General features: G+C 38.3%; 1 protein-coding gene across 3 annotated transcripts in view; it reads right to left on the reverse strand.

Annotated features, from left to right (window-relative positions):
• Nucleotides 1-23660, reverse strand: part of FAT3 (FAT atypical cadherin 3) — a 2670157-nt gene that overhangs the window by 733962 nt on the left and 1912535 nt on the right. For all 3 annotated transcript variants that reach the window (XM_044072199.1, XM_044072198.1, XM_044072200.1), the window contains exon 17: nt 15128-15271. In XM_044072199.1, coding sequence (XP_043928134.1) covers nt 15128-15271 — 144 coding nt within the window. The remainder of the gene's footprint in view (nt 1-15127; nt 15272-23660) is intronic.

Raw genomic sequence — 23660 nt, forward strand, 5'->3', positions numbered from 1 at the left:
TTATTCATCTCCAGAAGCTTTGCAACTGTAGGAGAAATTCAAGGACAGTTGGAAATACAGTCAAACCTAAGTGCTTTAAGAAAAAGCAAACCTTTCTTCTGTTATTCCTTAAGGCATTTTGGAAAGTTATTAAAGAAATAACAGGTAGCATGAGAGATTTGCAGAGATCAGTGATTCAAACATCTCCAATATGGATGACTTTATGAGATCTATTAAAGAATATATGCTATGACCAGAAATTAATTGAGAACTGAACTTGCCGCTTTAACAAAGGGTTAGGATTGAATATAGTGGTAGTCATATACAGACATTTCTCTCTCCTTTCATTTCAGGATAATTACAGCCAAAATGGTTAAAGATCTGCCACAGAAGATTTAACCCAGTACTGACCCTGTACTGGCAACACTACACTCAACATTCCTTAATATGGCATGCTTTGTTACACAAAACCATTTACTCACATATACAGTCTGTCCCTCCATTATTCAAATAAGTAGTCATACAGCTTTTGTATAAGGTAACTACTCCTTGCTCAGCTCAGGGCTTTCAACCAGCTGTGCAGCTAAGAACCCAGACAAAATTATCTGAAAACATTGTATAGACCCTCCCTGCAAAACAACATGTTATAAAGTACAAGGTCTTAGCACAGACCCAGCACAGCTTCAGAATGAGTTACAATACTAAAATAGCTATTTACTGTATGAAACATGTTATATTACACATGAAGATGGTCCTGCCAAATGATTTTTAGGTCCTATCCAATGGTTCGATAGCTACTTTAATGACAGTATGTTCAAAGGAATGCTAGGAATGGCCAACTCTGATAGTATGGAGAGAAAAATCTTTGGCTACATCCGAGGTACCCCTAGTTCAATCAGTGTCATGGATACCTGATGGAGATGGCAGGGCAAGATGGGGGTGAACAGCCATTACTGGCTCTATCTCATTATTTGGGTGATACCTAGAGGGAGAAGTGGGTGTTGCAACCTATGAAATATGAAGATGGAGAGCACACACTGTCATAGTGCAAAGGCAGGGGAGCTAGAGGATTCAGCATGTGGTGGCATGACCTCCGTAGCATGGAGTACATAGCAGATGACAGAGCTCAGACAGCTGCTGAAAGGGAGAGGGATGGTCCACTTGAGGTGGGTAGGCTGCTCTGCAGGACCAGCAAACTTGTCTGCCCTATACCCCCTGACTCCCATGTCTGGGTAACAGATGATTTGATCGGGCTACCAGGACATGAATAAATCTGTTATAGGTCTGTAGTCTAGCCCATGATAGATAGCTCCTGCTCCAATGAATGGATGGACTGAAAGGGTGCAGGTAGAGAGGCCACCAGGTGAGGTCCTGTGGAGAGCAAAATAAGAAGTAATGCTACGGATGGTTCAGTTCACATGTGGACCCATTTTTAGTACACTCATCAGGTACGGAGGTTAGGCCACATTCGCATTGCCACATACATTAATGAGTTGGCACTGGAGAGGCCAGATCTGAAGACTAACATGTATGTGGTTGAACTTGGTCCATTTAAAGGTGCCAGAACCATTAATAAAATGCAGAAATATCTGCAAAAGAAAACCATGGCATTGGTTACACCAATAAAGCAATGAGTATCTGAAGAAACCCCTCCATGGTCTTTGATATACCCCAAAGGCTGAACATGGGAGACACTTTCAATAGACAAGATCTTCTTAATATTCCCATAAACATTTAAGCAAAACATTAAGGGGGGGTGTGGCTGGACCCAACACTTTCATTTAAACATTATATAGGATCACATGTTGATAGGGTGATGAATCAGTTCAGAATGTGTTATAATTTTTTAATCTTTTGATATTTAAAGTCAGGAGAGCTACTGTGCTAAACTTCCTTTTTACAGAAGCTAGAATACGCACTCTCTGTTACTACAATCAATTTGGCACATAATATCAGCCATATATTGGCCTCTGTTAAAGTCTGTTGGCTTAAAAACAATACAAACTGATAATAAAACCTCTGGATACCACAGGATTTAGATCCAAAAGGTTTATTAGAAAATATGATTGGCGCCTTCATCCACAGTACATGACATGGACTTCTTCAGAACCAGCACTTTAAGCTTATTCTTCTAATGCATGTGATCATCAGTATCTGGCACTTCAAAAGCTGGAGTGGCTGGTTTTCCACTGAAAGCAGCAGCTATGGTGTAATCTTCCTCTTCCTCCTACTCTTTGGACCTCTCTCCTAAGTTCTTGACATAATTCAGATGCTGCCAATCAGTACTACCCACTCAGTTCTCAGATCAATTTGCTATCAATTAAAGAGGAGAAAAGACCTTTACTAAAAAGTAGCTCTAGCTAAGTTCAACCAGCTGCCTAAACTCATTAGAAATGAACTACACCTGGCTTATTTTAAAGCTATGTTTCTGGATTACTTCATCACAATATGCAGGTGTGAATTAATAATTAGGTAAGTCTGTGTCATTGCTACCATTTGTTCATTTACTCCATCAGGCCTGCATCCCAAAGGAAATGTATTTCTTTGCTAGCTACCCTCCAATACTTACGTTTTGCTTCACATTTCCTTTAATATATGCTCCGTCATCATTACAGTCCTCAACATGGGTTGTTGCTGTTATATGAATGCTTTTATCATGTATTGTAATTAAGCAACTATTCTAAATTGTTCCACTCTCTGGGGAGCATCTCTGTTGGATTGATCTGTTTTGTTCATTCCAACTATGCTGGACTACTAACATGTATACTTTACACTTGTTTGTGCCTCTGGCATGGCACATGGCCAAAATAGGTCCTCATACCAGCCCACCCAAACGGTTAGCAAAATTACATAAATAAAATAAAATGTATTTTGCTTGTCCGATTTTGTTGTGTGTTCACTGACTATATTCAGGTAGACTATCTAGATTTTTTTGCAGCAAGGATGTTAACGGAATAAAGTCCTGACGTAATTGAAATGTGACAGCCATGTAAATGTTGTTTTTGTCATTTTTATTGTGAATTGCAAAGTTCCAGTTCTTTTCAAAAATATCTTACTGAGAAACAGGGTGCGTATCTGTTGGAACCAGTTCCATTTTGAGCTGGTATTATGTCTGTCCAGTTTTCACTGTAACTGTAATAGTCTGAGGCCTGTATAACTCTTCCTCAACTTGAATGCTTCTCAAGTTGGTTTGTTGCATCCTTTTCCCAATTCATTAATACACATCTATCTAGTTATTGTTTGTCACATACAGGACATGTTCACGGAGATTCACTGTCAGTACACCTCAAGGATTCGACAACAAAAATATCTGTTATGTTGGAGAGGCCTCTCTGAAAACAGTGTAATATCACATTTTTCCTCATTTCCACTATTAACTTCAGTTTTTCATTTCTTTAAAGACGGTCTTTTGCTGAATGGAATGTGATCTGGCAAAAAGCTCCCTCAGATCTCCTGCCAAAGTAGCCCAGGGGACTGAAACAGGCAAAGGCTTGTGTGCTTGGTTCTTGTAAAGATATACTGTATCTCTGTTTTTCTGGGTAATGAAGGAAGAGGCATCATGTTTTATTCAAATCCCTCCTGTTGTTGCTATGACACCCTCATTTCTTATCAGAACTACATTTTAGAGAACATTTCATAGAGATGTAATTCATATCTGAACACGCAGTCAAAGGTGCTTCTTCTGGATAGCAAAGCAAGCACTGTCCATTAATGTAAAGCCAATACAGCACTAGGAACAGACCTGTCAAATACCTGCATGTGATTATACCTTCATAACTCAGCAACGTATTCCACTGTAGTAACAGTACAGTCTACTAATGCTGCCAAAAATGTATGGATCTCCTGAACTCTGTCTTTTCCCTTAGGAAAATTTCAACAATTAATCCATACTTGTATCTTGGTTTAACTTTTTTGCAGGGACTTCCAGAGCCCTGTACCTAGCTAGGCCTGAAAGTAAAAGTGAATTTGCCATAAATTACCTTATCTTCTTCAAATCAGTAACACCCCTTCATATTCCCCTGCACATTTTTCTTGCTTTTATACTGTTTTCACTTATCAAAAAATAGTGGCACCTTATAATTAGCAATCCTACTCTACTAATAGCTGTTACATACACACCCACAGAAAAAAACACGCACGCATAGACACACAGGTGAAATAAATATACAAAACAAACACACTTCTGATAAGTTTTAGTTTAAAATTTTAGTAAACCTTAAACAGAAAACTACAACTGAAAGAATCTTCAAACAAAACTATCTCTCAGTTTCTCCAGTCATTCTCCACTCTCAAATTCCACAGACAATTAGCTAAAAGAGAAGAAAAAAAACACATTAGAGATACAGGCACACACATATATACACTTCAACAGTTGCAACAAAAATAATATATGTATCTGTAAGATGCAACAGAGGCTATAATCCCTGTGATGGACTTAGCTCTAATGGCTCATGAACAGTTTATTATACTGAGGTATAACACAAGTTAATATTACTAACAATCCTATCTGAAATGGATAGTTTGTCCTACTTTTTCTGAGCAAAGGAAAGTTGCAGCTGATCAGACTTCCTAATGCCAGGGATGCATAAAAGTGTGGTCTCAACATCCACGTATCTAGTTCATAAGTCTCTGAATGAAGAGAAGGCAGTATTAATATAAATGAGGGGTTAGTAGCCACGGCTACATTGTGGTTAAGGAAAATACATACCTGAACTTATGAACCTAAAGTTTCCAGCAAATTAGGGTCTGAAAATCAAATGCCCTGCTGTCTAAGGTAATTGTCAAGAGAAGCACTGCCTCCCAGTTAAGAATTTTCAAGGGAATGGGATAAACAAATCCAAAGGGAAACTTTGTCACGGATTTCAAAGTTCAAATCCCATGATACTTTATTAAGGAGGTTTCACAAGAACATACCTCCAAGAAATCTCACTCAAACACAGCAGAGGATTATATAACACAGCAGAGGATTATATAACACAGCAGAGGATTATATAATACAGCAGAGGATTATATCTGAAGAAGTTTTTTTTTTTGCATAAAGTCATTTCCATTTATTCAAAAGGAGAGCAAATGTAGGTACCCACAGTGACAAGGGTGCACATAGCTACCAAATGTGGGGTTTGGGCTTATTAGTAGTTTGATTCTCAGCCTCTGATAACACCCTAAATATCTGCACAGTAAAGGATTTATTTCTGGGAACCTAGACTTAGATTAATAACTCTAAGACAAAGGCAGTGCATTGATGGATGGAACACTTATCCCTCTTGCTGCATCAGAAGATCCTCCCTGATAGAGGAAAAGAAATTTAGTTGCACTCTCTAACAGCAGGGTGATCCAAGGCTTTACTGGCCAATAGTAAAGAAAATCAGAACTGAATCACAAACCATTTCTTGCTTTTAACAGAACCCCTTGTACCACATGAAATTATGGGAGTGTACACAAAAGGCTTCATTCCCACCCCTTTGAAAGAACATTTTGACATCTCTTTCAAACAATGGAAGTTGTGCATTGTTACGAAATTCAAAGAGATTCAGTTCTGACATTCCTCACATAGAAGACAGAATATGGAAAACCTATGGACTGAACTTCCACCTGTGGTCCAGGTACATAAAGCAGCCTAAATGTTTTACCAGTACACTGTTTTCTCTGACAGGTGAGTAGTAAACAGATTTAAGGATGGACCTAATCCTATAACTGCATGGCCATCCAGTCCCACTGGAACACACTTGTTGTACCTTGCTTATCCATATTACATATCACCTTGACATCTTTAGCTCAGCCCTTGTTACAACTGATAAACAAACCCCTGGATAGAGACAATTTCTTAAAAATGCCAACAGCCAGAGTTGCAGCTATCATCTCCATTAGACTGACATGCAGCTGCTTTCAGGTGTGCCCTACAATCTGAAAGCAACTCTTTCATCATATACACTGTAAGCCGCTAAGACTAAGTAAGAAAAAGATCTGCACACATTACGCATGGTAGATATCACCCACCACTCAAGACATTTATTAAGACTTGAGTCAGATGAAACTCTTGTTACAATTGTCTCTCTGAATGGTCTCACAAACTCCAAAGATACTGCAGAATGTTCCTCACATGAGGCCTGAAATTCTACATATACATGGTGCTGGGTGACAGATGACTTGAATGGTGACATATGACCCAAACTGGTCGGAACATCCTGGCTGATAACCTGGAATGGTGGCAGATGACACTAAATTATTTAATGAAATAACTGCATATACGAGGAACACAGAAACATTAAAAGACTTCTTATATTGGTTATCCAATAACTACCCCCAAGAAACAATTGTTCTTAGGGATTTCAACATTGACTGGAACACTTGCTCTTGTGAAACCCCCACAACCCACATAAACCTCTGTGGATTTACTCAAATCATAACCTCCCCCACCAGGACTGGAAAGCCCAATAACAAGCAAAGTACCCTAGACTGGATACTCATCAATACCCATCTTCAGTCCTATAAATCAGGCACTTTGCCTGATGACCTAAGGGACCACTGTCTCACCTATGTAATCAAGCTCAAAGTAGACTACTCCTACCAACCCACCTACAGAACATTAAGAAACAACAATAATTTTATTCTCACCAAGTTTCAAAATGAAGTTAAAGCATGCAACTCATCAGTACTAAAAAGTCTCCCCTAGATGAAGCAGTAGCATACTTTAACACCAAATTATTTGCTATTCTTAACTCCCATGCTCCCAGTTAATCTATTAGAACCAAAGTTAATATTGCACCATGGCTTTCTAAAGATACCAAAACCAAAATTTCACTCAGAAACAAAGCATGGGCCACCTACCAAAAAAACAAAAGCCCCACTTGATCAACTAAGATTCAGATAGCTAAGGAATGACACCAAAAAATCCATAACCTTAGACAAAAAGAACTGCTAAGACCATCTACTGCAAAAACACCAAAACAAACCTCAAATGCTCTGGGCAGGAATAAACATACTACTCCACCCAGGTCAAACCACCACTTCACCACCCTCAGCCTCCCAACAAATATCCCCAGTTGACATTGTTAATAACTTCAACAGCTTCTTCATGGAGATTATCCAGTCTCTAGCCAGCCAACTCTCTCCCAATGGCTCTAATTCTAATGCGGCCATACCCAGTACCCAAACACACTTTACCTTCCAACCTGTTCCTACTCAACTTATTCATGCCCTACTTAAGAAACTAAGACCCACCACCCTGGCTGCCGACCACCTCCCAGCAGACTATCTGCAAAGGGTTGTTGACACCATAGCATACCCCATCTCAATCTTGATCAACAGAGCTATATCTGAAGTTACTGTACCCACTATATGGAAAATCTCCCATGTCATACCTCTCCATAAAGGAGGCAGTTCCACTGAGCTGTCAAACTTTAGACTCATAGCTATTCTGTCACCTCTAGCTAAAATTATGGAGAAGTGTGTACACATACAGTTCATGCACTACCTCACACACAACAAGCTGTTGTCCAACTTTCAGCATGGCTTTAAGCCACACCACAGTACTACTTCTGCCGCCCTCTTTCTCTAACGTCATTAACCACAACTGCAATAATAACAAACTATCCTCAGCACTCTTTCTAGATCTGTCCAAGGCTTTTGACATGGTTGACCACAAAATGCTTATAAATACCTTGAAGGCCTTCTCCTTAAACAACCATGCACTCCAATAGTTTCAATCCTACCTGCAGGACAAGCTATCATCTCGCCTACCCATCACATTAGGAGTCCCCCAGGGCTTGATACTAGGACCCCTTCTTTTCTTCATCTTTATCAACGACCTTCATTCAGTCATCCCAGATGCTACCTGCATTCAATATGCGGATGACTCCAACTTGATTTGTTCTGACACCTCACCAGCTATTTTATTCACATTAACCCAAAATACCTTCAATACAGTGGAAAAATGGCTCTCCAATCAACATCTAATCCTAAACCCCAACAAAACTACGCTGTTTGTCTTCTCCCCCACACACAGAACCCCCCTGCCATCCTTCAACATAACCACTAACAATGGCACTATCATCTCCCCAGATGCCCAAACTAAATTACTGGGTGTCATAGTTGATAACAACCTGAAGTCTGATGCACATATCAATCAAACTATCAAAACCATTAATAAAAAACGTGGCTCTCTTTACAGAATCAAACCTTTCCTTACCCCACTTGCTAGAACCACAATTGCCCGTTCCCATCTACTATCAACTCTTCTCTACACCTCACGTCTATTCTCCAACTTAAACAAAACAAATCTTAATAAACTATCATCCTGCTATAACCACATTGCCATATTTGCTGCTGGCACAGCCTACCAGACACACCACTGTCACAACCTAAATAGCCTAGGATGGCTTGAACTGCTTAGCCTACTGCAGTTCAACCAGCTAATAGTGGCACATAAAGTCCTTTACCAACCAGAAAATACACCCGCGCTAAAAAATATTATCAGCCCCTACACCAGCACCCAGCCACTGTGATCATCGACTAGACTCCAGTTCAAACATACAAATCCAACTACTCAGCTGGTGACTCTCTGTTTGCCAACTCTTTTGGAAAAACATGGAACAGACTCCCAGCTGACTTGGCCCTAGAACCCTCACTAACTTGATACAAAAACAAACTCAAGAAATACTTCAAAACTCATTGGTTATGTCCTTGCACTAACCCCGACTAGTGACCTCTCTACTACTTAGGTGCCTTACCTTCAACTACTTCTAACTTTTTTCTACCACACCATTTCAGGAAGGGTCAATTGTATAACTGCTGCTCTATGTGTCTTAAACCTGAATGTAATGTTGTGTATATATAACTTTGAAAATAATGTTAAGTTTTGTAAAATGTTTTATAATAAGTTAGTACTATATGTGCTAAATGTTGGTATTGCTTATGACTGTAATCTGTTTGAAACTAGCATTTACTAAATGTTCACTGTGTATTATTATCTTGGAGCTTTTCTCCCCGGACCTCCACTGAAAATGGACATGTATCCAATCAGACTATTCTGGTCAACAAATATAAAATAAAATAAAAAAAATATATATATATGTAACCTTTCAGAGAAAGCAATTATGCTCCTGGGCCTCACCCAATAAAGGAGGATACTATATGCATGCATTGTCATACTATGCATTCCGCTCTCTCTCTATATATATATATAAAATGTGTGTGTGTTCGGGCCTATGTATGTGTGCATGCACATACATATTAATTTTCTCAGCTGGGTTCACAAGTTGGGTGTTTTCTGCATGGAGTTCGCAAGTCTTCCATGTCTGTTTTTTTGCTTGACGCTTGGAATGCCTCTCGTATTCCAAAGATAAGCAGTAGGTGAACTGGTAATACTTCAATATGGCCATAGGTGTGTGAGTATGTGTGTGTAATTGTGTGCATACTGTGATAAACTGGTGTCTATGACTTGCACCCACTAAGTGCCAGGATAGGCTTCAGCTCCTAATGATACAGAAATCGATTAAGTAGGTAAATGAACAATGAATTAATTTTATTTATTTATTTTTATTTGTTTATACATTTGCTACAATGTGCATATAACATCATAGCTCTGGCAGATGTTTAATATTCTGACATGAAGCTTAAACTACACCGTTCTTGCAGACATTCTCAGTGATGCCATATTCATGCATTGTGATTACCATGGTTGGAATTGTAACCACCATCATGGCTGAACCAGAGTTGTATTTCCTGCTGACGGGCAGCACAGTGGCACAGCAGATGGCATTGTCACCTCACAGCAAGAGGTTCCCTGGTTCGATTCTCATCAGGGGTGTCTTCTGTCTGGATTCTGCATGTCCTACCTGTGTTCGCATGGATTTCCTGCCATAGTCCAAAAGACATGCAGCAAGTGGATTGGATACTCTAAATTGACCATAGGTGTGTGTGTATATGTGAGTGTGAGGTGTGGAAGAACTAAGGCAGCAGGGCTTGCCAACTGGTGGTAAAAACCTAGACTCTATATGATTGTCATTGTTGCAGTGACACCCTGACCCCATGTGCAAAAATGGGAAAAAAGGGGTTATGGATGGACTCATACGGATGGTGCTATCTTCTTTTTTCCTACCCTTTTTTTTCCCCTCAGATCTTAAACATTTACTCAGCTACAGAAATGCAGGATGTTCATCGTGTTACCCTGCTGCAGTCATCACACTTGGGTTATCCTGCCATCAGGCGGTCCTGCAGTCGGCCCGAATTCCAAAGTCTTGGTCCGGCGTCAGTTGCTGTCGCTTCTTCCCTGGCGTCAGTGCGCCAGGGGTATATAAGAGGCATCCAACGCCATTTTCTTCAGTCTTTCTTGCCACGCGGTGCCCGAAGCAGAAGCAGTTCGCAATTGCCGGTCGGCCGACACCTGAGATTTTCGATTTGAATTTCAGTCCGAAGTCTTCAATAAAGCTAAGTACCCCATTGGGTAACATTTTCTTGCCTCAGTCCGATGTCAGAAAAAGGTAACAATTGCATTTCTTGTGGGAAGCAAATACCTCACATAAGGACTTCCATTCCTATTGTATTCCTTGCCTAGGCCCAGACCACAACGTCACAGGTTGTCAGTTTTGCGCTAGGTTTAATAAACAAACTATCAAACACCGGTTTGACTTCGCATGGCATTACTTTGGTAGGAAATTTAATTATATCATGCCGTCGGAGCAGCCGATGACTGCCATTCATAAAAAACGCAAGGATAAGGACAGGCAGCCTAGGAATAAGCCAGACACCGAGGCCTCAGCTGGGCCTGTCGCCAGTTCTCCGGTTTTCAGTGAGGCACCTATGCAGCCCCTGACGACCGCAGAGCTGGAACCCCAGACAGCTGTGGATTCCCATGCGGAGTCTACTAGGCCAACACAGCCATCTACTGACACCGGAGCAGAACTAGACACCGGTGCAACAGAAACAACTTCGGTTACAAAAGGTGTCTTCAGACCATTACAAAAGGTGTCTTCAGACCGACTACACTCACCATTAAATCTCATGCTAAACTTAAAACTCCTTTAAAACCAAAGAAAACTGTACATCAGTCTACAGTTCAAGGCCCCATGCCTAAGAAACAGATGCTTAAGATGGCTGAAGATTTGATTACCCTTATCAGGGGTTCCCATCCCCCTCCTGATAAAAGATCAAGACAAGAGGAGGATTATGCATCCTCTGACCAGGTTTCTCTCCTCAGATTCTTCTGAGGAACAGGATTACACTTTTCCACCTTATGAAGATTCTGATGCTGAAGACTCTATTCCCTCAGCATCTCCCCCTGAAGACTACTCCTTTACCCAGTTCAAACATACAAATCCAACTACTCAGCTGGGGACTCTCTGTTTGCCAACTCTTTTGGAAAAACATGGAACAGATTCCCAGCTGACTTGGCCCTAGAACCCTCACTAACTCGATACAAAAACAAACTCAAGAAATACTTCAAAACTCATTGGTTATGTCCTTGCACTAACCCCGACTAGTGACCTCTCTATTTCTTAGGTGCCTTACCTTCAACTACTTCTAACTTTTTTCTACCACTCCATTTCAGGAAGGGTCAATTGTATAACTGCTGCTGAGTGTGTCTTAAACCTGAATGTAGTGTTATGTATAGAATAAAACCAGGCAACAAGTTGCTTGCAGTAAAAGGTAAACGCTCCTAATTCAGACGACAGTGTATCATAAATAAATTAACCACAAAAAGGAGCGAAATGGCTTTGCAGTAAAAAATCCAGTTCCCAATGTAAAATAACAAAAACAAAAACAGCAAACCTCTATTTCCAAAGTAAAACAGCTTTTTCAGCTCATAAAAGTAGTATGCTGCAAAGTAAAGCAAGTGTAGCTGGTTCTTCAACCCAAAAAGAATCGCACAAAAGTATAATCCAAACGAGAACTTTAATAGCTAGCTAGAGTTAAGCGCTTTCACCAAATGGCTTTTTCAAAACTTCAACAACTGCCATTAAAAACAAAGCATTTAAATATACAATGGAAGAAGTTCATTGGTGCACATGACATAGTTAATTGACTTAAACTCTAGTTCATTTACATATATACAGAAATCCTTCTGATATACTTCTAAAATACATTTAAAAAAGCTAAGATAGTTTATTCATCATAATACAGAAGGACATAGTACTATCATATATCTGAACCCTGTTGCACATATAGACTTATATAGACTTTTATGGAGCATTTTTATATAGTTACACTTGAATCAATCGTATTTTACCCTTTTTTCCTCTTCATGCTACACTATGGATGTTTTATAACTTTTTATAACATTTCACTATCTTATTTTACATTTGTTTTAGGTCATAGATGTGTATTTATACTATGTCCTTCTGTATTATGATGAATAAACTATCTTAGCTTTTTTAAATGTATTTTAGAAGTATATCAGAAGGATTTCTGTATATATGTAAATGAACTAGAGTTTAAGTCAATTAACTATGTCATGTGCACCAATGAACTTCTTCCATTGTATATTTAAATGCTTTGTTTTAATGGCAGTTGTTGAAGTTTTGAAAAAGCCATTTGGTGAAAGCGCTTAACTCTAGCTAGCTATTAAAGTTCTCGTTTGGATTATACTTTTGTGCGATTCTTTTTGGGTTGAAGAACCAGCTACACTTGCTTTACTTTGCAGCATACTACTTTTATGAGCTGAAAAAGCTGTTTTACTTTGGAAATAGAGGTTTGCTGTTTTTGTTTTTGTTATTTTACATTGGGAACTGGATTTTTTACTGCAAAGCCATTTCGCTCCTTTTTGTGGTTAATTTAGTAGTGTTATGTATGTTTAACTTTGAAAATAATGTTATGTTTTGTAAAATGTTTTATAATAAGTTAGTACTATATGTGCTAAATGTTGGTATTGCTTATGACTGTAATCTGTTTGAAACTAGCATTTACTAAATGTTCACTGTGTATTATTATCTTGGAACTTTTCTCCCCGGGCCTCCACTGAAAATGGACATGTATCCAGTCAGACTATTCTGGTCAACAAATATAAAATTAAATAAAAAAAATATATATATATATATGTAACCTTTCAGAGAAAGCAATTATGCTCCTGGGCCTCACCCAATAAAGGAGGATACTATATGTCATGCTATGCATTCCTCTCTCTCTATATATATACACATATATATATATATATATATATATATAAAATGTGTGTGTGTTCGGGCCTATGTATGTGTGCATGCACATACATATTCATTTTCTCAGCTGGGTTCACAAGTTGGGTGTTTTCTGCATGGAGTTCGCAAGTCTTCCATGTCTGTTTTTTTGCTTGACGCTTGGAATGCCTCTCGTATTCCAAAGATAAGCAGTAGGTGAACTGGTAATACTTCAATATGCCCATAGGTGTGTGGGTATGTGTGTGTAATTGTGTGCATACTGTGATAAACTGGTGTCTTGGACTTGCACCCACTAAGTGCCAGGATAGGCTTCAGCTCCTAATGATACAGAAATCGATTAAGTAGGTAATTGAACAATGAATTAATTTTATTTATTTATTTTTATTTGTTTATACATTTGCATATAACATCATAGCTCTGGCAGATGTTTAATATTCTGACATGAAGCTTAAACTACACCGTTCTTGCAGACATTCTCAGTGATGCCATATTCATGCATTGTGATTACCATGGTTGGAATTGTAACCCACCATCATGGCTGAACCAGAGTTGTATTTCCTGCTGACAGGCAGCACAGTGGCACAGCAGATGGCATTGTCACCTCACAGCAAGAGGTTCCCTGGTTTGATTTTCGGCAGGGGTGTCTTCTGTCTGGATTCTGCATGTCCTACCTGTGTTCACATGGATTTCCTGCCATAGTCCAAAAGACATGCAGCAGGTGGATTGGATACTCTAAATTGACCATAGGTGTGAGTGTGTGTATGTGAATGTGAGGTGTGGAAGAACTAAGGCAGCAGGGCTTGCCAACTGGTGGTAAAAACCTAGACTCTATATGATTGTCATTGTTGCAGTGACACCCTGACCCCATGTGCAAAAATGGAAAAAAAGGGGTTATGGATGGTGCTATCTTCTTTTTTCCTACCCTTGTTTCCCTCAGATCTTAAACATTTACTCAGCTACAGAAATGCAGGTTCTATGTGATCTGTGTCACTAATATGTCAGAGTAGTGTGCCTCTAAACAATGCTGTTGTTCATGTGTCTAATGGTTCACGATAAGCTATTTTCACATCAGACATCATTTCCATACTTTCTCACCTTCTAGCGAAGGTTACAGACCACTTTAAGCAAATCACACTATATTTAATTTTTAAATGTACGTTACCAAGACGTATCTGGAGCATTTCTCCCTGGGTTGCTGCCGAAAATTGGCTTTGTTCCAAGTTGGACTTTCCCAGTAAACAAATGTTAAATAAATAAATAAATAAATAAAAATAAAAAAAATAAATGCTTTATTTTCTTTCAATATATATATATATATATATATATATATATATATATAAAATATATATATGCTTACCCATTTCACAAATCAGCAACAGCATAGTTAGCCTTTAAATAAACATCTGCTAATGACAAACATTTTTCTTACCTTAACATTCCAGAATATCAGAACCAGTACATATATGCACATTTCTAACTATCTTTTAAAAACTGCCACATGCTGCATTCTGTTTTATTCTTCTTTGCTTTACTGTGTAATTCAGTGTGCACATTTCATGCATAAGCTATTGTTTGTTATTATTATGTGTTGGAAATATTAAGCAATACCTTTTCTGCTGAAAAATTCTGTGTAAAACCTTACTAAAACACTACAACCAGATTAAGATTTCTGGGTCTTGTACTTGAACAAAAGTGAATGTGCCATATGCAGCCGTGGTGAAGTTCAGACATTTTTACGTGTACTTTATCTGATCAGCCTGTTTCTTGCATCTTAATTTACTTAGAAATGATTCTCCAGGAAATTCAACAAAACAAAAAACAAGCAAAAAACGAATAAGTCAGCCCAAGCAAATACATGCATACATTTGTGTTCCCAATTAAAAAAAAAAAAATAACTTCACCCCAATACACACATCGGTGTGTGTTTTTATATACTTATATACATTGTTTTTCTATCACAGACTAGTTAGGAAGTAAAGGCAGATCGATTCAGCTCGTCTATAAGGTAAACATACCTGAATGACAGCAGTGTAGTTAGCTGGAGTGAAGCTAGGGCTGTTATCATTAACATCAGAAATGTCAACATTGACAGTTACTGTAGAAGACATAGGGGGGCTTCCACTGTCTTTTGCCTGGACTACCAACGAATACCCAGATACCTGTAAAAGCAAGCATGAATAATATGCTATCAGAACTGCAACACATGACTTTCCCATATCAGTCATAGTAGTCAAAACCTTCTGTGTTGCATATTTCAACAACCCTATTAGTTTACGGTCAGCTGTCACTTGTGCACAAAGAGAAATTTTTCTTTCCTGTTTAATCACAGTACTTTGGATGCATGTTGACAGTTAACCATACATCTTTGGTTATCACAGCTTCATTGTAAAAACTCATTACAGCACTAAATTAAAGTTGCAGAGCACAGGTTCTGATAAACTGTGATAGAAAATGGATGCCTGAGAGATGACACTCGATCATTGCACACTGCTGATGCAAGCAGTTCCAAGACAAATTCATATCAAGTTCTGAACACAAGGAAACAAGGAATACAGCGTGATCAAACAAACCTAAGGTGGGTGTGCTTTGACTGTAAATTGTAATGACTTCACAGCCCTTAAAAAAAATGGGTTGAGAAATCTGTAAGATGCCCTTCTGGCCACCAAAAGCAAATCTGACTTATACATGCAAGGTACTAAAAATAACATTATAAGCAAATGCCTTTTTGAAGTTTGTTCATTTCTTTTATAGTTTAAAAACTGAGTGTATGTTAAATGTTTCTAATGTTGCTGTGTCACAGTACATGTATCCATTTAAAAATCTCTGTTGCAGACCTCGTTTGCTCAGTTCTGTATTATTTTGGTGCACATCACCTGGATACATTACCAGTGTATGAAGTGGCAAGCTGTGCTGAGCAGGAACAGGTTTATTTTGCAAGTCTGTCAGTATAGCATACTAGGTTAAGTATTTTGTACTAGCTGCTAATGAGCTTTTTTGTAGTCCTGGGTCTGATTACCTCAGACTCCACTTACATAATGTTAGTTTACCAGATGTGCTCCTGGATTACATCTAAAAGGATGCAATTGTACATAGTGGGTAATCTGATTAATACGATGAATAAAATAATTAAATAATTTAGCTAAAGCTGGATGCTGAACAATGTCATATTAGTCTCTCACACATATGCTGGAAATGCAAAAGTATGCCAGTATTTACCAAACAAGCGATCTCAAAATCCGTGAAGACAAACATAACTAATAAACATGGTACGCTTTGAATAACAGTTTTGGGCAGAAGAAGAGAGACAGAGATACTGAGATAATCAGTCTTCAGCATTACCACTAAATGAAATTTGAAAAATATTCCTAAGCAACGATCTACATAAATAATGGATTCTTTTCTTTCTCCCTTTCATAATTTCTAAATGCCTGCATGAATCTTATTTTTAGGCATGTTTGTTGCCTGCAATGTCAGCTTCTGTATTGCTGTGCTTTTAAAAACAAAATGTCTGTACAACCCTGTTTTATATGTAGGTCTACATAAAACCTTCTTTGCTGCCTTTTACCTTTACCATATATCCTACTCTTAGATGCAAAATGAGAAGCAGTTTTAAACAAACACCACTGTTATTAGTTTATGCTCTATAGAGCAACAGCTGCTAAACAAAAACAAACAAACAAAAAAAAAAAAACAATATTTAAAGTTCCAGGGTACTTTCTGTCTCATGCAGTTTGTACTTGTTCAGCTGGACAATTCTGCAGACATTTCTATTACTACTTTCCGCTCCCTGCTGAACTGCCCAGCTCCGACATTATCATGTTCTAAAGACATACTGCTTACAGTCTCAGTTGCTCAACACATAGCACATTTGCCTTTCGTGTAGGGGGATGTGTATTCTGACACCGGGTAGAGGGATTAAGTGTACTGGCACTGCAGTGCAGCACAGGGGATGTGCTACAGTCCTGCATGTGCCATCCTTTGGATGAAATATTAAACCGATGCCCCATCTGCCTGAGATGGTGGTAACTCAGGTGGATGTAAAAGATCCCATTGTAGGCATTGAAAAGAGTACAGGAAGTTCCCCAGAGACCGTCCAAATTTCTCCTTTTCAGTTTGAATACCACCTTGCGTATCCACTGAAAAGAGGCCACTGGCCTAGTAGGGCTAACCTGGTCAAAAAAGTGTCAATAAAAAAAATCAAAAAGTTAAAAACTTAAAAAAATAAACTCAAACATTCATCAGGATGACAAAATCAGTATTTACACTGCCTTTTAAATTCGAGGAATATTCCAATGTATATTGTCTGAGGTGGTGGTCTGCTAGTGAAACATTCTGTATATGCTTTTCGTATATCAGTGTGCTTTTTGGTCAGGAGGATCTGGTATCCTGTTACCTCCAAAAGGTTTACGGGTAGATAAATTATCAATGCTCAGAAATACTTCTAAGTGATTGTGGTGGGCATGTACTGTTCCAGAGTTCCCATCTGAGATTTTTACACCTTATAGCTATATTTGCTGGGACTTACTCGAGCTCTCCCTGATCCTGAATCTGATGGAGTGGAGGTAATGTAAAGCAGATGAATGGATGGATACCACAAACAATTATATGCAACTACATGATCTAGGGAAGGAACACTGACTAAAGTACTGGACAAAAAAGTCTCTTTTGCTGTACATACTTTCTTGGCTTTTATTTCAGTACAAATATCTACCAGTACAGCACCAGACGTAGCAAGCCTAGCAGGCGCAGCAGATTCTCATATGTTAGTATCTCATCAGTAGGGAGCAGCTTCTACCCCTGATCTCTCCAAATACTGAATCCTGCAAACAGCATTTTTAAGATGTATGTGAGAAATGGGTTTATAACCTGTAACACAGAGTCCCAGGAGCAGATGTGTTGCCAGCTGTGAGAAGGCAGCCTTCCTCGCTCATCACATGTTTAGGGTACATCACAGTGGGTTGCTTCACTCTTTGGGATATGTATTTTCCACATTATGCATGCAGTAATGTACAGACTCACATTGCCCAGCTATTAAATGCAAAGGTTAGAGAAGCTAATTATAAAAATCCCCATTTTCACTAAAACACAAGTATCAGGATTCTGTTTGTCTTCAGAGATGTGAAGAGATAGCTGTCTTCAGTGTTACGGTAGAGGCCTAATGACTTCCTTGTTATTTGTGAAAAATGAATAATAAAACACTTAAATGTTACAATATTAAACAACATCAATAAACAGTCTAAAACTTCAGATGTTAATTTCTCTTCTATGAAGGTAATAAAGAAACAAACTCAAACAGGCTTAGTCACCGGAATGACTCCGCTTTAATTTATGTGTTTTCATCCACCAACTGGATTTCATCAGATCAACTTTACAATAACAGCTTTTAAACTTTGAAAAACTAACATATACAGAGAAAGCACAAAGGATCATAAATAATGACTGACAACCTCATACACAGTAATGGCCCTAACCTACAACTAAAAGCTAGCCTGATGTAACGTCATTTTTTAAAATTAAAACTAAAATAAGAAACAGAAGGAGAACTAACAAATAAAGTCCAAATAAAGTACAGAACTACTAATTAAGGCTTAATCTGTCTCCAGACAGGAAAAATGAGTTACGAAACTATCTTCACTAAAGGCTATTTAGTACCAAAGTGATAACAAGATCCTTCTAAGGAGTGGTAAACTGAAAAAACTAAAAAGAAAAAAAATAGAGAGCTGTAAAGAAGAAGTGTGTGTGTGTGTGTGTGTGTGTGTGTGTGTGTGTGTGTGTGTGTGTGTGTGTGTGTGTGTGTGTGTGTGTGTGTAAGTACAAATATCCTTAAGCAATGCCAGTAAACTCACTGCCAAAAATAAGATGCTGATTTAGTCATTTCTTCTTCAACTGTCTCTTAAACTTTTAAAATAATTTAAATTTATTGTTCTACTGTGCAGCCATAAAATATATATTTTTTAAGTAAACTTTCCTTTCATTAAGCCCAAATAAACCATTTTTAATTTGTCTGCTGCTAATATACTTTAAAACTGCCCTTTTCATTATTTACAGCTAAAAAGCACAGCTTATTTGAATCCCCAGAAAGAAAATTCTTTTTATGAGGAGGAAATAGTCTGATTTTGTTCCAAGTCCCTGCATGATGAGGTAATGTGGCTCAGTTTCAAGTTCCTCTGCTGATGAGCTACAGAGGCCTAGGGTCTAATCACCAAATAAGACAAGACAATTACAAGCTGTCTTTAATGACCAAAGGTATGTGACTTCACCAAGATATATAGGAAAAGCAGCCTCAATACAGGAATGCAGGTAAACAAACACGCACACACTGAAGCATGTGTCACAGACAGTTCAGCAGTTTTCACCACTAATGTCTGAAGCATGTGACATGAGTTTTGAACATGCACATTGATAGGTGCCAGGATTATACCTTAAATGGGGTCTCTCACTGCAACAAATGTTCACTCTAGTTATATCATCCTTCAGGTGATGTTACAAAAAAAATCCTGAGGTAGTAATACCATACAACATGCTACAAAGAATTTATTCTAAGTAGCTGATCTAACTGATGAGAAAACCCCTGTTGAAGAATTCTTACTTTTTCAATTGGCCAGGAAAAGAGAAAAAAAGAGTAAAGAAAAAAAGTGAGACTGATAGCTGTTCCAGGGGTAATTTATACATACACGTATTTTTTCAAAGTACCTAAAGAATACAAATATAACCTTAGGATGGCAAATCATAACCCCACATTTCCATCCTCCATTTACCTTTCCGTTCTGATTCTTGCATCCAGTCTAATAGTTGTACCTCATTACATCACACTGGCCTTCAAACTGGAGAAGACATGCCACATAATGATGTTCTGGAGCTTTCTGTAGGAAATCAGTACAAAAGCTCATTTGAAGTTGCACTGCAAGGGAAAGGAGCAGGAAAGAGTAACAACTCTGACACAGGTAATGCTGTGGACTGATGGGCCAATGAGCTCCCATATGAAGGAGCAGCAGATAATGCAGGATGCATCTGAAAAGGATATGTCATAGGAAGATGCTCTGGGACTTTCTGTAGAATGTCAGCAAGAAACAAAGAGAGAAGAATGTGCTCTCAGTTTAGAAGAAAATGATCTAAAGTATGAGCTGCTTGATTTAATAGAGCTGGACAGACACACGAAGATCAATGAAAGAAGTAGATTACAGAAAGTAAGACCCAAAATGTTACAAGTCTGATAAAACAAATGAACAGAGTAATCAAGACTATTAACAGAAATTCAGGTGATATATCAGAAGTAAATAGGAAATATTACTGTGCAGCTAAATTAAAAACCAATAAATTCTTACCACAAAAACATAGAGCAATAACAGAAAGGAAGGAGGGAATGAAATGCTACCATGGACAGGAGCGTAGGTGGTTTAACCAGTGTGCTGGGATGGTAGTGTGAACCAATGCCCTACTCCCTCAGCTCTTCAAGTAAAGAGCAAAAGCAATTCCCTCTTCACTGTAATAAGCCGACCACTACACTGTAAGTGATCTTCTTATTACAGTTAGAACTCCACCCCCCAGCTCTTCCACTGAAGAGCAAAAAACAGACATTTCTTCTACTGGCAGACCAACCAGGTGGCCAGATGCACAACACCCCCCCCCCACCTCCCACTTGCCCCAGCCATTCAGGTCTCATTTCTGTGCCCTGCCTCCAACCCTCCTAACATATTTAAAAATATAACACTTTCTTTAATTTCTTCTTTTAAACTGTAGCAACTTTGCTACAGTTTATATCCTGCCTGCACCGAGTACTACATCACTCATATTTTAGTCCAAGAAAACATCTTTTTTAAACTGTAGCAAACTGCTTGCTACAAATGTAGCAAACAGTTGCTACAGTTTATACCCTGTCTGCACAGAGCACTACAGCCTTCAGTTTTAGGTTAAAAAAAAATACTTTTAAAATGTAGCAAACTGCTTACTACAATGTAACAAGCAGTTCCTACAGTTTTGACCACACATGGAGCACTATAGCATTAGAGGTATTGCATTAGAGATCAGGATCAGCTGATCACACCCTCAACACTTTGCGCTCGGGCCAGTTGGCCCTCTCACCCAACCCTAGCTACACTACAGACCATGGAAGCATTGAATAGAGACAACTATAAAGCAATTAAGACAGGAAGTGTCACTGCTGGAAGAATATAGAAGAGGGAACAGATCAACAAAAATGCTTAGAAAGGTAGACATGGTTACAGCAATGCAAAATATCAAAACAGACCAGGATCTATCAGGAACCATAGCAAATACTAAACTAAATATATCAGCACAGGCAGAAAAAAGATGTGCAGATAAGTATAAAGGAAGTACAAAATAAACAATTAATTGATAACTCAAAAAGGTTTTATAGAGAAATGGGAAACCCAACAAAATAAACAGACACACCACCAAAAAAGAAGAAATAGACACATTTTGAAGAAATATTTATAAAGACTCTGTGGAACATTACAAAGATGCTGAATGGAAAGGAAAAAAATAAAATAGGAGTTTAAATGTACAGGATATGAAATGGGATGAAGTAACGGGCACAGAAATTGAAATAAAATAAAGAAAAGCTCCTAATAGGAAAACCCCAGGCCTGGATGTAGGACTTAACTTCTGGCTAAAAGTATTAACATCTTTGCACAAAGATTTAGCCCAGAGTAAGAATTACTCATATGTGCATCCCTAACAGATACCCACTTGGCTAACAAGAAAAATGATACTCCTCCTTAAGAGTGAACCTGTAAGCCATACTAAAAACTTTAGACCAATAACTTGCTTTCTTATGAGGTACAAACTATATACTGGAATTGATGCTGACAGAGTTTATAGTCATTTAGAAAAAACTCAATCATGGAAATAGAACAAAGGGGTAACAAAAGAAAGTTATATGGAACAAAGAAGCATTTGTTGTGAAATAAAGCCATAACAGAAATGTGCAAAAGGGAATAATCTAAGTATGGCATGGATAGATTACAAAAAAGCATTTGACAGCATCCCACATTCATGGATAAAGAAGTGCTTACAGATTTTTAAGATACATCCTACATTAATCAACTACATTACAATGACAATGAAACAGCGGTAAACCACAGTCCAGTTAAGCCATAACAAAGGGAAAATTATTATCCCAGGGATAAAAAGTAAAAGGTGGAGATTCCAGGGTGATTGTTTGTCACTGTTGCTATGTTTGTCTTGCCTTTAACCCATTAAGCTGTTTACGTAACAGATTAGGTCATGGTTACAATTTGGCTCCTAGAAAATAACCTTGTTTAATGACCTCTCATGTTCTTTACGTGGATGATTTAAAAATCTATAGTTCATCAGATGAAGATTGAAAGCACAACTGCAAATGGTCAAAACTTTTTCAGATGTTACAAGAATGTCATTTGGTCTTGATAGCTGTGCAAAAACATGTTTAAAGCAGGAAAGTTGCAGTACCAAGAAACCAAAATCACACTACCAATTAATAGTTTATTATTGGTTCCATGTGCTATGAATAACAGATCTGTGAAAGCCTATCTGTTAAAGAAATGCCTATCCCAGAAGTCTTATTACAAGTGTAGCAAACCTCTCAATCCATTACGTGAAGGAGAGGCAGCGAGAATACAAATGTACAAAGGTTAATATCGAATTGGAGTCATGAAAAGTATTTGTCCAGAGCTGGGATCGTACATTGTGGAATCACAAGGAGTAGAGTTTAGGCAGAACTGGAAACATTTGATGGTGGTGTCCTGAATCTATACCACAGCATGTAATCTGTAAAAAAGACTCTAAGACTCTATCTCAGAGTGAGTTGTCCAGTGTTCCAGTTCCAGAAGATGTTCCAGTAAATATCTCTGTTCCTGAGATGAATCCCAAAATCCCTGATACAAGTTGTTCACTGAAGACTGTCCCTGTTGCTAAACCCAGTTCTGTATTACTAGATCAGGTCGCATTTCCAGTCCATTTTACATATATATGGCAACTTGGACATGAACATTGTGTTTGTTTCTAATGTTTTTATTATTGCATGTCTTATTCTAATGTCATTTCATTGAAGGCAATCTATTTAAGAGGGAGGATGTAGACTGATATGTGTATACAGCTTTAAGAAGCTTTCTAGGGGCTTGCACTAGTGTATAAATACTGAGCACGTGCAAGCTTGACTGCCATTTTGTAGTGAGCTGTTGAGGTGTAAGCATGTATGTGTAGTCTGTCAGTTAATCAGGTCATTTATATTTTGTAATGGTGCTATCCATCCTGATATGTTTCTATGTAATAAAGCATATAAACAAACTACCCCACCTGTCCGTCATCTATACTAGAGAGGGACGAGCGACAGGATACATAGACACAGTTCCAATAGTAGTAGAAGCAACAAGTTTAATACAAACGAATTTACAGTCGTACTTAGAAATGCTACAGATACATGTAAGTTCTTATGAATTGCAGAAGGGGGTCAATTCTGGGCACATTATGGATCAAAGATTGAAACAATACTCATTTCATGAACTTTGATCATACCTTCACTTAGGGACAGGGTCAATTCCCATCATG

The sequence above is a fragment of the Protopterus annectens genome, chromosome 5.part0, assembly GCF_019279795.1.
Source record: "Protopterus annectens isolate FY-2018-M chromosome 5.part0, PAN1.0, whole genome shotgun sequence".
NCBI classification, from domain to species: Eukaryota; Metazoa; Chordata; order Ceratodontiformes; family Protopteridae; genus Protopterus; species Protopterus annectens.